A 17,145-nucleotide genomic window follows, 5' to 3' on the forward strand; every position below is an offset into this window, starting at 1 on the left:
TTTATTTTGTCTTTATGTGGTAAAAAAGAGAAAGTAAGCAATATTTCAGTAACAGTGTGCTATGGCAACTTTGTATTTTTATGTCTGATTTTGTAAGCACGTAGTTTAAGTGAGTTGAACAATGGGGTACGCAAGACAAATCAGACTGCTGAAAGGGGTACAGTAGACTGGAAAGGTTGAGAGCCACTGGTCTACAGGATATCAAGTCTCTCTATGGTGTATCCAAGTTTAGAGTGGACAGGATGGAGACCTCAAAAAAGTTCAGAGGTCTGAGCAAATGTTCAAATCTTTTGAGGTTCATGTCTCATTAATGTATGTGATTAATTATATTTAGTAACAGGTGTAAAGGCTTATGAAATAGAAATATACTCCAGATTTGTCAAGGCAGGTTATAAAATTATTTATCTAGATCTTTTAATGGCCTCCCATCAGCAACTATTACCTTGGCTCTCCTTCTTGTTCAGGCACTTCCTCCTCCTCTTCCTCACTTCCGCTATATTCATATTCTGTCTCGTCTAGCAAGAAAGCGGAAACAATATTCCATGTGGCTCTTTCAATTTTTTATCTTAAAATACTTAGCTCCTGCTACAGGGCCTCAGCAATCCAGTTCTGACCATATTAAAAGATCAGATTTATACAGCATTTTGGAACCGTTCAAATGTCATCTCATCCCAGAGACACAAGGAGACCTTCATTTGGATGTGAGCTTCAGTTTAATCCACAGGCTTTGTATACAATGACAACTTTATGGTCGTAGATTTTTTTTGTAAAATCAGAAGTTGGTAGAATATCAAATAATCAGTTTTTAAAAATATATACCAGTAAACACAGGTTTAATTTTAAAAGTCTGCATACCTTTCTCTCCTCTCTTCTTCCTGGTCCTGTCTATGTGGTCCTTAAGCTGGATTCGGACTTGCCTTTCATTTGGCTGATCGCGTATAAAAGGATGTTTTAAAAGCTGCTCGGTGGAGGGTCTCTGCATGTAGTTCTTCACTAAACAACCTTCTATAAAACTAAAGAACTTTTTTGACCTGAGGGAAAAAAAAGACGTGCAAAGCTAAGACTCAAATAATCCATTTTTCAGTTTTTCCTCATTAGTCCAAAAACCTTCTCTCCCTCAAAACAGCATGCTTCTGTCTAGCAGCATAAATGGTATCTTAAGTAGATGTCCTCAAAAGAGCCATAAAAATGCTACCAAGACAATTTGGGGACTCTTCCGTTATTGCAAGTAATACCAACCTGTTTTTATATGCACTTGGCTTAGTGGGATAGGTCTGTAGGAATTGAAGAACATTTGGTATTTTTAACTGAATAAAAGACGGTTACTCACCTTTGTAACTATTGTTCTTCGAGTTGTGCTGCTCATATCCATTCCAATTAGGTGTGCGCACGCCACGTGCATGTTCGTCGGAAGATTTTTACCTTAGCAACACTCGGTGGGTCGGCTGGGTCATCCCCTGGAGTGGCGCCTTTATGGCGCCGGATATATACCCCTGCCGACCCAACGGCCCTTCAGTTCCTTCTTACCGCCCATGACGGTCGTTGGAACTGTAGAGTGAGGCTTTGCTGATCTCCACGTCCCCAGCTACTCATAGTTCTTTGCTGTTTATTGTGTGTATAGTTCGAGTTCTTGTAGTTAGAGTTAGTATTAATTGTTGTCTTTATACTTGGTATATATAGTTTAAGGGGGGATCGGGGATTAGCCCTTTTCCTCCACCCCGGTGAGGGCACATGCCCAAGGCACCGGGATTCAAACCGTGCTCGGCATGTCAAAAGCCGATGCCAATAGGGGATCCCCACGACTCCTGCCTCGAGTGCCTAGTGGAATCCCGCCTTACCGATAAGTGCCACATCTGCAAGCCAAGGACCAAGAAGGAGCAGGACATTCGATTGAAACAGCTCCTCATTGAGTCGGCACTTAGTCCTGCAGTGTCGGTACCGAGCGCCCAACAGACTGCTTCGGTAAGGAGCGCCCCTTCGGCCCCGGACCTCGCTGGTACCGAGAAGGAGCCCCAGCACCGACCCTTACCGGCACCGACATCTGCTCGGCACCGCTCCCTGTCCCTGAGATCCAGGAAGCAACATAGCGCTCCAGCTGCTTCAGCTCCACAGAAGGAGCGCTCTTCGAAGACGGCTCGTCCGGCACCGTCATCTGCCGTGGCACCGTCAACTGTAGCACCGCTGACTGCAGCTCCACCAAGCGCAGCACCATCAACTCCGGTCCCACAAGAACCGTTGAGTCCGGTACCCGACAGCTCCCCGGCTCATGCTGTGGTTGAGCTTGCCCTTCCTTCTACACCGGAGACCTTCTCCACGGCAAGGGAGCTCATCGCCATGACAGAGTCGACCCGGTCTCAACCCCCGGCACCGCCGGTGCGGGTCATACAATCCATCCAGAAACTGGCCCTGGTAAGGCCACCTTCCGTTGGTCCAACAGAGAGACATCGTTCAAGATCACGGTCTCACAGACACTTTCGATCACGCCGTTCCTGCTCCCAGCGCCACTCGCAGTCCCAGCACCGCTCTCCATCACGGTACCGGTCGCACTCGCAGCACCGTTCAACATCTCGTTAGCTGGCCAGATACTCCTGGTACCGATCCGACTCTCGGCACCGCTCTCGGCACCGTGTATCCCACAGTCGCTCCAGACGAAGGGTCTCGAGATCCTGGTCGACCTCCCGGCACCGCTACGGTAGAAGGTCCCGGTCTCGATCCCAGTGCCATTATAGCTCCCGATTCCACTCCTCGGTACTGCCCCAGGATCGAGCATCCAGAACAGTGGCGCCCTCCCAGGGTCTATCAGCACCGCCGTGGCCATCGAGACACACATCGGTGTCATCGCAGGCTGGTAGCGCATCCTATCCTCAGGAGTGTGACTCTGACGTCCCCAGCCACATATTCCCAGAGAGCCAGAGCCACAAGCAACGGCCTCATCACTGGTCCTTCTGGACACCATGGGCATACCACCAAGCCCAAGGTGCTCCATCAGTGGCTCCACGGTCGGCCCAGTAAGAACACCGGGTACCAGAGGCGACAGTAAGCCGCCCCCCTCCACGGGCACGGATGAGGCTCCGAAACCATCTGCAGACACCCAGGTTCCACTTGATGCAGATGACGCTCCTCAAGTACAGGAGCCCTCACAGGACCCCCTGGTCCCGGGCCTCTCCTCCTCCTCCTCGCCTGACGAGGCGGTGGCGGGAACATCCTCCTCAGCCCTCCACCAATTGATCTCAGGGCCCATCAAGACCTTTTGAGACGAGTGGCTCAGAATACGAACTTACAGGTGGAGGAGGTCCCTGAAATAGAGGACCCTGTCGTGGACATTATGCATTTTTTAAAATAACATTTTCTCAATACTTAATGCCTTATAATTTGTTCAATTGGAACACATAGGACCAAATTAATCCCTGATTTAACTACTGGAGTTTAGTGATGGAATTCAATTCACCTCTGTATAGTGGATACAAGGATGAGGAATACATGTTTGGTAAATGAGAACATCATACTGCTAAAGTAGTAACTACTCCATGGCACTCCTGGGGGAAAAGACGGTTACTCACCTTTGTAACTGTTGTTCTTCGAGATGTGTTGCTCATATCCATTCCAGTTAGGTGTGCGCGCTGCACGTGCACGTTTGTCGGAAACATTTTACCCTAGCAACTCCAGTGGGCCGGCAGGTCGCCCCCTAGAGTGGCGCCGCCATGGCACTTGATATATACCCCTGCCGGCCCACCCGCTCCTCAGTTCCTTCTTGCCGGCTACTCCGACAGTGGGGAAGGAGGGCGGGTGTGGAATGGATACGAGCAACACATCTCGAAGAACAACAGTTACAAAGGTGAGTAACCGTTTTTTCTTCTTCGAGTGATTGCTCATATCCATTCCAGTTAGGTGAATCCCAAGCCTTACCTAGGCGGTGGGGTCGGAGTGAGAAGTCGCGGCATGGAGCACTGCAGATCCGAAGGCCGCGTCCTCTCTGGACTGCTGGACCAGGGCGTAGTGGGAAGCAAAGGTGTGGACCGATGACCAGGTCGCTGCCCGACAGATCTCCTGGATGGGCACACGGGCGAGGAAAGCCAGCGACGACGCCTGCGCCCTGGTAGAGTGAGCAGTCACACGGCCCGTAGGGACGTGGGCCAAGTCACAGCAGGTCCTGATACAGGACGTTACCCACAAGGATAACCTCTGCGAGGAAATGGGAAGCCCCTTCATGCGGTCCGCTACTGCCACGAAAAGCTGGGGGGATTTGCGGAACGGTTTGGTTCTGTCCACATAAAACGTCAGAGCCCGATGGACATCAAGCGAGTGGAGTTGTTGCTCCCTGCGTGACGAATGAGGCTTTGGGAAAAAACGGGGAGGAAGATCTCCTGGTTGACGTGAAAGGCTGAGACCACTTTGGGGAGAAAGGCAGGTTGCGGTTTCAGCTGTACCTTATCTTTATGGAAGACCGTATACGGGGGATCTACCGTGAGGGCCCGGAGTTCCGACACCCGTCTAGCTGAGGTGATGGCTACTAGAAAGGCAGTCTTCCAAGAAAGATAGAGCAGGGAGCAAGTCGCTAACGGCTCAAAGGGGGGCCCCCATGAGCCGAGCCAGAACCAGGTTGAGATCCCAGGTAGGGGCAGGGGGTCGAACCTGGGGGTAGAGACGTTCTAGTCCCTTCAGGAATCTAGTCACCGTCGGGTGAGAGAAAACCGAGCAGCCATCCCCACCCGGATGAAAGGTGGAGATAGCCGCCAGGTGAACCCAAAGGGACGATATCGCCAGGCCCTGTTGCTTGAGGGACCAAATGTAGTCCAAAATATTGGCGACCGAAACTTCCATAGGGAGGAAATCCCTCTCCATGCACCAACAGGAGAAACGCTTCCACTTGGCCGAGTACGTCGCTCTGGTTGAAGGCTTCCTGCTGCCCAGGAGTACCTCACGTACCAGAGTAGAGCAGCGTAATTCGGATTTGGTCAGCCATGCAGGAGCCACGCTGCGAGGTGCAGCGACTGGAGGTCTGGGTGACAGAGACTGCCGTGGTCCTGGGTGATCAGGTCCGGGTGAAGGGGCAGGGGGACTGGGTTGGCTATGGCCAGATCCAGCAACATGGGGTACCAATGTTGCCTGGGCCACGCTGGAGCTACCATAATCACGCGGGACCTGTCCCTGCGCACCTTCAGAAGGACCTTGTGGACCAGTGGGAACGGAGGGAACGCGTAGAACAAGTGGGTCGTCCACGGGATAAGGAAGGCGTCTGCTATAGACCCGGATTCCAGGCCCTGAAAGGAGCAGAACGCCTGGCATTTCCTGTTCCCCCTGGACGCGAAGAGGTCCACGCGGGGACAACCCCACCTCTGGAAGATCGAGAGGGCGACGTCCGGGTGAAGGGACCACTCGTGTGAGAGGAAGGATCTGCTCAGGCGGTCCGCCAGCGTGTTCCGTACTCCGGGGAGGAAGGAAGCCGTGAGGTGAATGGAATGGACTATACAAAACTCCCAGAGTCGCCTCACCTCGTGACATAGGGGAGAGGATCTGGTGCCGCCCTGCTTGTTGATATAGTACATGGTCGTCGTGTTGTCGGTGAATACCGCAACACAACGACCTCGAAGCTGATGACAGAACGTTTGACAAGCAAGGCGGACCGCTCTCAACTCCCGCATGTTGATGTGTAAATCCACCTCCTGCGGGGACCACAGGCCCTGTGTCCTCAGGGTTCCCAGGTGGGCCCCCCAGCCGAGATCTGAGGCATCCGTTGTTAGGGACACTGAGGGTTGGGGCGGGTGAAACGGGAGCCCCGCACACATGACGGACTGGTCTAGCCACCTGGGGGATTGTGACAAGCGTGTCTAGCGACTGTCTGGCCGGCCGGTATTGCGTGATGAGCCAAGATTGGAGGGGCCTCATGCGGAGCCGAGCATAACCTGTCACAAACATGCAGGCCGCCATGTGGCCTAACAGGGTTAGGCATGTCCTTATAGAGGTCAGGGGGGCTGCCAGCAAGCGCTGAATGATGGCCGACAGTGACTGGAACCTGGGCAACGGCAGAAGGGCCCTGGCCAAGGTGGAGTCCAGAACGGCCCCAATTAACTCTATCCTCTGCATGGGGAGCAGAGTGGACTTGTCCACGTTGATAGTGAGGCCCAAGGTAGTAAAAAGGCCGGTGAACCTGCGGACCTGCAGCTCTGACGTGCCCCGAATCAGCCAATTGTCGAGGTAAGGGAACACGTGAATGCGACTGCGCCGAAGATGTGCGACAACGACAGCCATGCATTTGGTGAATACCCTCGGGGCCGTAGAGAGGGCAAACGGGAGGACCGCGAATTGGAAATGATGGCGGTCGACCACGAACCGAAGGAAACGTCTGTGGTGTGGCAATATGGCGATATGAAAGTAAGCGTCCTGCATGTCGAGGGCGGCATACCAGTCTCCAGGATCCAGAGATGGGATAATGGTCCCCAGGGATACCATGCGGAACTTCAACTTCACCAGATGTTTGTTGAGTTCCCGCAGGTCGAGGATAGGTCTGAGGCCTCCCTTGGCCTTGAGGATGAGGAAGTAGCGGGAATAAAACCCCTTGCCCTTCTCGTTCTCCGGAACCGCCTCTATGGCTCCTTTGTCGAGGAGCGTCTGCACCTCCTGGCGGAGGAATTGCTCGTGAGAGGGGTCCCTGAAGAGGGACGAGGGTGGGGGGCGGGAGGGAGGGAAAGACGTAAACTGCAGACGGTATCCCGTCTGCACAGTGCGTAAGACCCAGTGGTCGGATGTTATTTGGGTCCACGCCTGGTGGAAAAACGAAAGGCGTTTGGAAAACAGGGGGGAAGGATCCGTGGGGGAAACTGGTACTACGCCCTCGGGCGCACCTTCAAAACGAAGGTTTGGGTCCAGATGGGGCTTTGGAGGAGCTTTGGTTCTGCTCCCCTTGGTTCCCCGACTGCCTGCGCCTGCCATTTCTGCCGCGGCGCCTATTGAGGTCCTGCCGCTGGCGGAACTGGGGGTACCGGCGCTGCTGCTGTTGTTGCGGCAGGAAGGGTCTGCGTTGTGTCCCGGGCGTGTGCATCCCAAGAGAGCGCATAATGACCTGATTGTCCTTCAGACTTTTTAGTCTGGGGTCTGTCTTCTCCGAGAACAGGCCCTGGCCTTCGAACGGGAGGTCCTGGATGGTGTATTGGAGCTCCGGTGGAAGGCCAGAAACCTGAAGCCAGGAGATGCGGCGCACTGTAACCCCTGAGGCGAGGATATGAGCGGCCGAGTCCGCTGCATCCAAGGAGGCCTGCAATGAGGTTCTTGCGACCTTTTTGCCCTCGTCAAGAATTGCCACAAATTCTTGACGCGCCTCCTGTGGCAACAGCTCTTTAAACTTATCCACTGCCACCCAAGAGTTAAAGGCGTAGCGGCTAAGGAGGGCTTGCTGGTTGGAAACCCTGAGCTGAAGGGCCCCCGCCGAATAGACCTTGCGGCCAAGGAGGTCCATACGCCTGGCCTCCTTGGATTTGGGAGCTGGGGCCTCTTGTCCATGATGCTCCCTCTCGTTCACCGACTGCACCACGAGGGAGCACGGTGTCGGGTGAACATGGAGGTACTCATAGCCTTTGGAGGGAGCCATGTACTTCCGCTCCACGCCACGTGCAGTAGGGGGGATGGAGGCCGGCGATTGCCAGATCGTATTGGCGTTGGCCTGGATAGTCCAAATAAAGGGCAGGGCGACCCTGGTGGGAGCATCTGAGGAAAGGATGCTCACCACGGGATCCTCGATCTTGGAGACCTCCTCAGCTTGCAGGTTCAAGTTCTGCGCTACGCGCCTGAGGAGGTCCTGGTGTGCCCTGAGGTCGAGTGGGGGAGGGCTGGTGGAAGAAGTGCCTGCCACAGCCTCATCAGGAGAAGACCATGAGGAGACCCCTGGCAAAAGAGTGTCCAGCGGGGGGTCTGTCTGAGCCCGCACCTCTGACTCCGGAGGGAGCTCAGGGTCCTGCTGTTTTGACCTGTCCTCCCCGTCCGGGGGGGGGGGGTGAGACAGCGATGCCTCCGGCGCCCTGTGCTCAGTCGTCGCAGGCCTAGGAGGAAGCTGTTGGGGGCCCTGGGCTTGGTGGTATGCCCAGGGTGTCCAGAACCCCCACTGCTGCGGTCACCTGGTCCTGTTGAGGACGGTCTTGAAAAAGGGCCGCGTGCCTGTCTGTGCCCAGCGCCTAAACACTGTCCGCCTGTGACGACACAGACGGCTGTCTGGAAGGCCATGGAGGGGCCGAACGCTGCTGGTAGGAATCCCCTCGTCCTGGCGCCGAAGATGTTCTCGGTGCCAGGGACCGGTACCGGGAGTCATACCGGTGCTGGGATCGGGACCGGGGCCTGTCTTGGACTCGGTGCCGGGATCGGGACCGGGACCTGCCACCGACGCGGTGCCGGGAGGTCGACCGGGACCTGCCACAAGCTCGGTGCCGGGAGGTCGACCGGGGAGTTGATCGATGGCGGGAACGGCTCCTAGAGTCCCGGTGCCGGTATCGGTGACTGGAACCAGACCGGGACTGTTTGGAGGATGACCGGTGCCGCGAGTGCGACCGGTACAGCCGAGGGGAGCGGTGCTGGGACTGTGAGCGGCGCCGGGATCTGGAGCGTCCACGGTGACGGGACCTCGACAGCGAGCGTGAGTCCCGAGACGGCGCTCTCATCGTCGGCTTGCCTCTGGACACAACCCGCACCAGAGGTACCGGGGGTGGAGGCTGTTAGAGCGATTAGGTCCCGTGCCGAGGCAAAGGTCTCTGGCGTTGATGGGACCAATAGCTCAACCCCAGATCTTATGGGGGAGCTAGAAGGGACCGGACTCGACGGACCCTCCGGGCCTGGAGTCGACGGGATCCCTGATGGTGGTGTCGCGGCCGAGGTAGGTGCCGGGCGCTCCACTCGAGTCTGCCTGGATGGAGTTGCAGACTTCGAGGGCCTTGCTTCGGGACCCGGTGCCGGGGAGTCTTTCCGGTGCTGGCGCGGTCCAGTGCCGGTGTACAGGCGACGGTCTGTGAAGCTGCCGGGTTGAGTGCCGCTTCCATAAGGAGAGTCCTCAATCTCTGGTCTCTCTCCTTCTTTGTCCTAGGCTTAAAAGCCTTGCAAATGCGGCACTTGTCCGAGATGTGCGATTCCCCCAGGCACTTTAGGCACGCGTCGTGGGGATCGCTGGTCGGCATCGGCTTCTTACAGGCCGTGCATTGTTTGAAGCCCGGCGAACCAGGCATGGGCCCGGTGCCGGGAAGGGCTATGGCCCAAACCGGCTAACAAATATTTACAACTATTTACAATATACTACTTAACTAACTATACTTAACAACTATTTACTACTAACTACAACTATGAACTGTACAACGAAGGAGAGCTAGGGACGTGGAAGACAGCAAAGCCGTGCTCCACAGTTCCAACAACCGACACGGCGGTAAGAAGGAACTCAGGAGCGGGTGGGCCGGCAGGGGTATATATCAAGCGCCATGGCGGCGCCACTCTAAGGGGCGACCTGCCGGCCCACTGGAGTTGCTAGGGTAAAAAGTTTCCGACAAACATGCACGCACAGCGCGCGCACCTAACTGGAATGGATATGAGCAATCACTCGAAGAAGAATTCTGCGCTACTGCACAATGCAGAATTTTGCAGAAATTAACATTGAGTGCAGAAAAGACGGTTACTCACCTTTGTAACTGTTGTTCTTTGAGATGTGTTGCTCATATCCATTCCAATTAGGTGTGCGCGCGCCGCATGCACGTTCGTCGGAAGATTTTTACCCTAGCAACACTCAGTGGGTCGGTTGGGCGCCCCCTGGCGTGGCGCCGCTATGGCACCGAATATATACCCCTGCCGACCCATCCGCTCCTCAGGTCCTTCTTGCCGGCTACTCCGACAGTGGGGAAGGAGGGCGGGTTTTGGAATGGATATGAGCAACACATCTCGAAGAACAACAGTTACAAAGGTGAGTAACCGTCTTTTCTTCTTCAAGTGCTTGCTCATATCGATTCCAATTAGGTGAATCCCAAGCCTTACCTAGACAGTGGGGTTGGAGTGGGATACTGCAGAATGCAAAACCGCTGAGCCGAAAGCTGCATCATTTCTGGATTGTTGCACCAGGGTATAATGGGAAGCAAAAGTGTGTACTGAAGACCAAGTAGCTGCTCGACATATCTCCTGGATAGGTATTCAAGCTAAGAAGGCGGCCGACGAGGCCTGAGCCCTGGTAGAATGTGCGGTAATATGTCCTGGAGAAACATGAGCTAGATCATAGCAAGTACGGATGCACGCCGTTACCCAGGACGAAATCCTCTGAGAAGAGACAGGTAGGCCTTTCATCCGGTCTGCTACTGCAACGAAGAGTTGGGGCATTTTGCGGAAGAGTTTCATCCGGTCAATATAAAAGGCGAGTGCCCTACGGACATCGAGGGAATGTAACTGCTGCTCCAGATGAGATGCATGCGGTTTGGGAAAGAAGACCGGGAGGAAAATGTCTTGATTTAGATGGAAGGCCGATACTATTTTGGGGAGGAACGCTGGATGTGGATGCAACTGCACCTTGTCTTTGTGGAACACCGTATACGGTGGGTCCACCTTCAGAGCCCAAAGCTCAGAGACTCTTCTAGCTGACGTGATGGCTACAAGGAAGGCTATTTTCCATGACAGATATAGGAGCAAGCAGGTTGCCAATGGCTCGAACAGAGGAAATGTAAGCCTTGTCAGGAGCAGGTTGAGGTCCCAGGAAGGGGCGGAGCGTCGTACTAAGGGGTATAGATGCTCCAAACCCTTGAGGAACCTCGAAACCATAGGGTGGGAGAAGACAGAGTGACTACCTTCTCCTGGGTGGAAAGTAGAAATAGCCGCCAAGTGCACTCGCAATGATGAGCTAGCGAGGCCTTGCTGTTTAAGATACCAGAGGTTGTCCAGTATAGTGGGGATGGGAACCTCCGTGGGTGTGGCATTCAGTGTTTGACACCAGCAGGAAAATCGCTTCCACTTGGCCAAGTATGTAGACCGAGTGGAAGGTTTTCTGCTACCCAGGAGTACTTCCTGCACTGGGGTAGAGCAGCGTAACTCTGATTGGGTTAACCATGCAGGAGCCATGCTGTGAGATGAAGGGATTGCAGGTCTGGGTGGTGAAGCCTGCCGTGGTCCTGAGTTATAAGATCTTGATGAAGAGGCAGGGAGACTGGGTTGGCTATCGAGAGGTCCAGCAACATGGTGTACCAGTGTTGTCGGGGCTACGCAGGGGCGACCAGGCTCAGGCGAGCCCTGTCCCTGCGGAGCTTTAGGAGAAACTTTTGCACCAGTGGGAAGGGTGGAGAGGCGTAAAGCAGCTGGCTCTTCCATGGGATTAGGAAGGCATTCGATATCGAGCCCGGTGCAAGACCTTGGAAGGAGCAGAACCTCTGGCATTTCCTGTTCTTGCGAGAAGCGAAGACGTCTATGTGGGGAAAGCCCCACTTCCGGAAGAGAGAATGTATAATGTCCGGGCTAATCGACCACTCGTGATACAGAAGAGATCTGCTGAGTTGATTAGCCAGGGTGTTCCGAGCCCCCAGGAGAAAGGACGCTACAAGGTCTATTGAGTGGGCTATGCAAAATTCCCACAGTTGGATCGCCCCCTGACAAAGGGGGGAGGATCGAGTTCCTCCCTGCTTGTTTATGTAGTGCATGGCCGTTGTGTTGTCCGTAAGCATTGAAACACAACGACCCTGCAGATATTGCTGGAACATCTGGCACGCCAGGCGGACTGCTCTCAGTTCTCGGACGTTTATGTGCAGCGCTAGCTCTTGAGATGACCAGAGGCCTTGCGTGCAAAGATGGCCTAGGTGAGCCCCCCAGCCAAGAGATGACGCGTCCATCGTTAGGGACACTGAAGGCTGCATCGGATGGACCAGCAGTCCTGCACACACCAGGGAGGGTGTTAGCTACCAGTCGAGGGAGCCTATAATGCTCTGAGGAATGGTGACCACCATGTCTATGGTATCTCTGCCTGGGCGGTAAACTGAGGCAAGCCAGGTTTGAAGGGGACACTTGGCATGCTTGGTTACAAAGATGCATGCGGCCATGTGACCAAGGAGGCTGAGACAGGTGCGAGCCGAGATTGTCAGAAAGCTTTGGAGGCTTTTTATAATTGAAACTAATGCCTGAAACCAGGGGAGTGGCAGGCAGACTCTTGCGAGTTTGGAGTCTAGAATGGCCCCAATTAACTCTATTCTTTGTGTGGGCACTAGAGTAGATTTCTCTAGACTGATCATCAGGCCCAATCGCCTGAATAGGTCCGTGACGATGCCCACGTGTCCGGTGACTTGGGCCTCGGAGGTCCCTCGAATAAGCCAGTCGTCTAGGTAAGGAAAGACATGTATTCGCCGAAGACGAAGGAAGGCGGCCACTACAGCCATACACTTCGTGAACACACGAGGGGCTGTAGAGAGGCCAAACGGAAGTACCGCAAATTGAAAATGTTGGCGGTGCACCATAAACCATAGGTACCGTCTGTGCGGGGGATAAATGGCGATGTGGAAATATGCGTCCTTCATGTTGAGAGCAGCGTATCAGTCTCCGGGATCCAGGGTTGGGATGATGGTCCCCAGGGATACCATGCAGAACTTCAACTTTTTCAAGAACATGTTGAGTCCTCGCAGGTCCAGGATGGGTCGGAGACCTCCTTTTGCCTTGGGGATTAGGAAATATCGGGAATAAAATCCCTTGCCCCTTAATTCCTCCGGTACCTCCTCTATAGCCCCGATCGAGAGGAGCATACGAACCTCTTGCCAGAGGAATTGCTCGTGAGAGAGGTCCCTGAAGATGGATGGGGAAGGGGGGTGAGAGAGAGGGGGCGAAATAAATTGGAGGCGGTATCCAAATTCTACCGTGCGTAAGACCCAACGATCCGAGGTTAATTGGGTCCACGCAGGGAGGAAGGAGGAAAGGCAGTTGGAAAACTGAAGGGGATCCTGGGGAAGGAATGGTGCTCTGCTCTCGGGCGCATCTTCAAAAGTTCGGTTTAGAGCTCGTCGTTGGTTTGGCGGAACCGTTATTGTGGCCACCTTGGGGTCCAGACTCCCGCCTGCAGTTACTGCGACTGCGCCTTCTGTCAAAGTCTTGTCGTGGCCCGGGTGGGGGGTAAGGGTCTTCAACCTCCGGGACTTCCTCTACCTGTAGATTGATATTTAAGGCAACTTGCCTAAGGAGGTCCTGGTGAGCTTGGAGGTCAATAGGGGGAGGCCCGATGAGGATGTCCCGGCTACCGCCTCATCTGGGGAAGAGGAAGACGACAGACCTGGGACGAGTGGCTCATGTATGGACTCGTGGTCAGGAGGCACGTCAGGGTCTGGGAGGACCTAAGGGTCTGGTGCCAAAGGAGATTCGTCTGTACCCGCTGGAGGGGGGGCGGCTAACAGTGGCCTCTGGTGCGCGATGTTCCGACGGGGCGGAGCGTGATGGTACCGTGGGTTCGCCTTGGGCCTGGTGATATGCCCAGCATGTCCAAAAGGACTACTGTTGAGGACCTTGGTCTGGACCTTAAGCCTCATGTAGAACTCGGCTGTGTACCTCCGAATCCCCGTAGGAGGCACTATCGGCGTGCGATGACACAGACGCATGCCGTGATGGCCATGGCGGAGCGGAGACAGCTTGGGGAGGAGCCCTGCCTCCAGCGAACTGTTCTCCGTGCTGCACCAGAGAGTGGTACCAGGTTCCGTACGGGAGTGGGACTGGGACCTGCGACCGGCGTGATGCCGGGAGGTCGACCAGGATCTTGAAGCTCTATGATGAGATCGGCTGCGGCGCGAACGGTGCCGGGAGCTGGATCGGTGTCTGGAGTATCGGGCCGGCGAGCGGGATCTTGAGTGGTCCCGCGAGTACGACCGGTACCAAGAAGGAGATCGGTACCAGGACTGCGAGCAGCGTCGGGATCGGTGATGAGATCAAGAACGCTGGCGGGACCTCGATCTTGAGTGATGCCTCTCGGCAGTGCCGATCGAGGACGGTCTTATCATGGCAGGCTTGCCTGTTGATTGAATAACCCGCACTGGCGGTGCTGCGGGTGAGGCAGGGTGGGCCCCGTTAATGCAATCAGTTCCCTCGCCGTAGAAAATGTCTCTGGCATGGTCAGAATGATGAGCTCTACTGACGCATGCGCCGGGGAGCTGTCAGGCACTGGACTGGACGGCCCTTACGAGGCCGGAATCAACAGTGCTGATTGTTGGTGCTGCGGCAGTTACTGGTGCCAGGCGGTTAGACTTAGGTTGTTGCTCAGACTGCAGTGTAGATAGTGAAGCTGCAAGAGCTTTGAGCTTCTTGGTTTGCGGGGAGAGGGAGCGGTGCTGGGCAGGTTTCTGGGCTGGTGCCGGCTGCCGAGATGTCTTCGTGGTGCCGGCGCACTCCGGTGCCAACGAGGCACTTCTCCCTGGTGCGGATTGATCGGCACCCGGTGCCGAAGGTGAGGAGTGAGGGGCTGCCTCCATTAGGAGCTGCTTGAGGCGAAAGTCCCGCTCCTTTTTCATTCGCGGCTTGAAGGATTTGCAGATCCAGCACTTGTCTGCGAGGTGGGATTCCCCCAAGCACTTGAGGCAGGAGTCGTGAGGGTCTCCTGTGGGCATCGGCCTGCGGCAAGCCAAGCACGGTTTGAAACCCGGTGAACCAGGCATGGGCTGGGCACTGGGTGAGGACAAGGGCTAATCCCCAACCCTCTCAAATATATACACTAACTACGTTTAGGAAAAATTATTAAAAGTATTAACTAGAACTATAAATAATAACATATAAGTCTAGAACGAGTAAATAGCTAGGGAGGTGGAGATCAGCTAAGCCGCGCTCCACTGTTCCAATGACCGACACGGGCAGTAACAAGGAACTGAGGAGCGGATGGGTCGGCAGGGGTATATATTCGGTGCCATTGCGGTACCACACCAAGGGGCGCCCAGCCGACCCACCGAGTGTTGCTAGGGTAAAAATCTTCCGACGAACATGCACGCGGCGTGCGCACACCTAATTGGAATCGATATGAGCAAGCACTCGAAGAAGAATTTCCTTTTCCTCCCCACAAAAATGGGCTGCAGTACTGCTAGCCATCACTAGAGGCCACTGGACTTGACAGATCCCAGCTTACATATAAAAGACACTTGGGAGGAGAGAGAAGGAAGTAGAGGGTTCCTGGCAGCTGCAGTTCCCAGCATGCCCTGAGGAAAGGAGAGGCTGGCACATAGGAAACTCCATGCAAACCTGGGACCAAGCATCAGGCTGTTTCTCCCTCTGGATCCCTGGACTCAGGGGGGCAAGGGGGGACAGTTGTTGGGGCAATGGGGGGCCCACAGCTAGGCTCGGGGAATGGAGTGAGGAGGGGAAGATAAGGGGCAGAGAAGCAGGAACTAGGTTGTCGCAGCGGCTTATTTAACTCTCTAATCCTGGAGGAATTTTTGTGTGTGTCTGTATTGTTACAGACATACTTGCTGACAGGTATTTTGAAATAAACCAAAATAATTGAAACTGGCAATTATGCAGTGTTATTTTGACAAATGAAATTTGCAGAATTTTGCAGAATTTTAAAATATTGTGCACAGAATTTTTAATTTTTTGCTGCAGAATGCCCCCAGGAGTACATGAGGCATGCTTAAAGAGACACTTTCAGAATAATTTTTTCCTTATCTCTGTTTCTAATAAAACTTGAGAAACAGAGTGAAAATAATGCTTAAAATTGTATTTTTTCATCACTTATCCTGTTTACTTTTTGCCCTTCATTCACCTCGCTAAGTAAAAACACTATCAGTACCACTGCTGTTTTTAGCCAGTTTAACATTCTGATTCTTATGCACAAAATGCTGCAATGTTGGTGTTATAAACACTACAGATAATGCTTACACCTAAAACAAGCATTTTTTCATCCTTTCAAAACTCTATGAATGGATATGAATTCATAAACTCCATGTTTTATAAAAATTTATTTTAAATAAACACACTCACACAGATGCTCCAATAGTAATTACTGTATGAGAAAGTCATTCCAGCATTCCAAACAATGATCCAGTGCACCAGAGTTAATTATGTTATTTATAGATCGGTGTAACTGGTCACACCACTTTACTAATTTATTTTTTGACAGGATTCTGGCATTCAACCTCATAGTCATACAATTTCCATTCACCGAGGGCATATTTCTTGTATGAAACAAACTCTCACGCACACTTTTCCTTCACTTAAGAAGAAAGCAAAAGTAAAGTGTTACTTTTCTTAATGCTGAAGCTTTCATTGATGATTTTAAGGTTATCATGTTCAAACTACATAAACCCTCATTCTAGTGAAAATTATTGCTTCATACAAATCAGTTGTGTCTAATAATGGGGAGGAAAATCCTGTATTGTTAAGGGATTATTCCCAGCTGGCAAGAGGAACAATTTCAATCGTTTGCAATAATTATAGTAAAAGCCTTCATTAATTTTAATAGTTCCTTTCAACTCAGCATCTAGAAGTCAATGGCGCTGTCTTGTTTCTTTATAATACTGTATCTTAGAAAAGATATTGTATATTAGGAATGCAGCAGAAGTCTAGTCTTTGAACTGTGGTATAATTTGTCACCTTAATATGATGCTGCTCTGTCAACAGAACAGTTCATTTTTTGTCTCATGATTCAAAAGACAAAATTTTGCTGGAAAAAAAATAGAGCTAAAAATACTCAATGCACATCTCATTTTGTGCTTTGATTTAATAGTGCAGAAGATAATAAAAGATTGATTTTAGCCAGCCTAAATTATTTTACAGTTCATGGAAATGGTAACAAAAAAGCATCTCATGAAATAAAAGATAAGAAAGTGCTATGTTGTAAAGGAAACATGAAACAGACTACAGAAAACACAGTAGCTTCTACATACCATTTCTTGGATTTCAGCCGTGGAGGAGGGTTTCTGGGTATAAGAAACAGCGCCCTCATTGGATGCATGTCACAGAGGGCTGGAAAAAAAAAAATTTGTTCAGTTGTTTTTTCACTTCTCATGATTCTGCATTTTCACTGTCTTCACTTCAGAATTATTACATTTTCATAGACATTTCCCCACCATCAACCCCTACACGTGATGGACATGGGAATGACATTAAGCAGAATTAAACTGAAATGCAAAAGTTAAGACAAAAGTTCTGCCCCTAACTCTGAGTTTAATGCAGCCAAAAATAAAGGCCTAGATTATC

The 17,145-nt window shown here is 52.7% G+C and overlaps 1 protein-coding gene across 5 annotated transcripts in view; it reads right to left on the reverse strand.

Moving 5' to 3' along the window:
* The window catches only part of MAP4K4 (mitogen-activated protein kinase kinase kinase kinase 4), a 94,980-nt gene that overhangs the window by 68,339 nt on the left and 9,496 nt on the right, over positions 1-17,145 (reverse strand). For all 5 annotated transcript variants that reach the window (XM_030570068.1, XM_030570097.1, XM_030570088.1 and 2 more), the window contains exons 3-5: positions 16,833-16,911; positions 856-1,031; positions 443-515 (exon numbers count right to left, since the gene is read on the reverse strand). In XM_030570068.1, the coding sequence (XP_030425928.1) occupies positions 443-515; positions 856-1,031; positions 16,833-16,911 (328 nt within the window). The remainder of the gene's footprint in view (positions 1-442; positions 516-855; positions 1,032-16,832; positions 16,912-17,145) is intronic.

This window comes from Gopherus evgoodei, chromosome 1 (genome assembly GCF_007399415.2).
Source record: "Gopherus evgoodei ecotype Sinaloan lineage chromosome 1, rGopEvg1_v1.p, whole genome shotgun sequence".
In the NCBI taxonomy this organism is placed as follows: domain Eukaryota; kingdom Metazoa; phylum Chordata; order Testudines; family Testudinidae; genus Gopherus; species Gopherus evgoodei.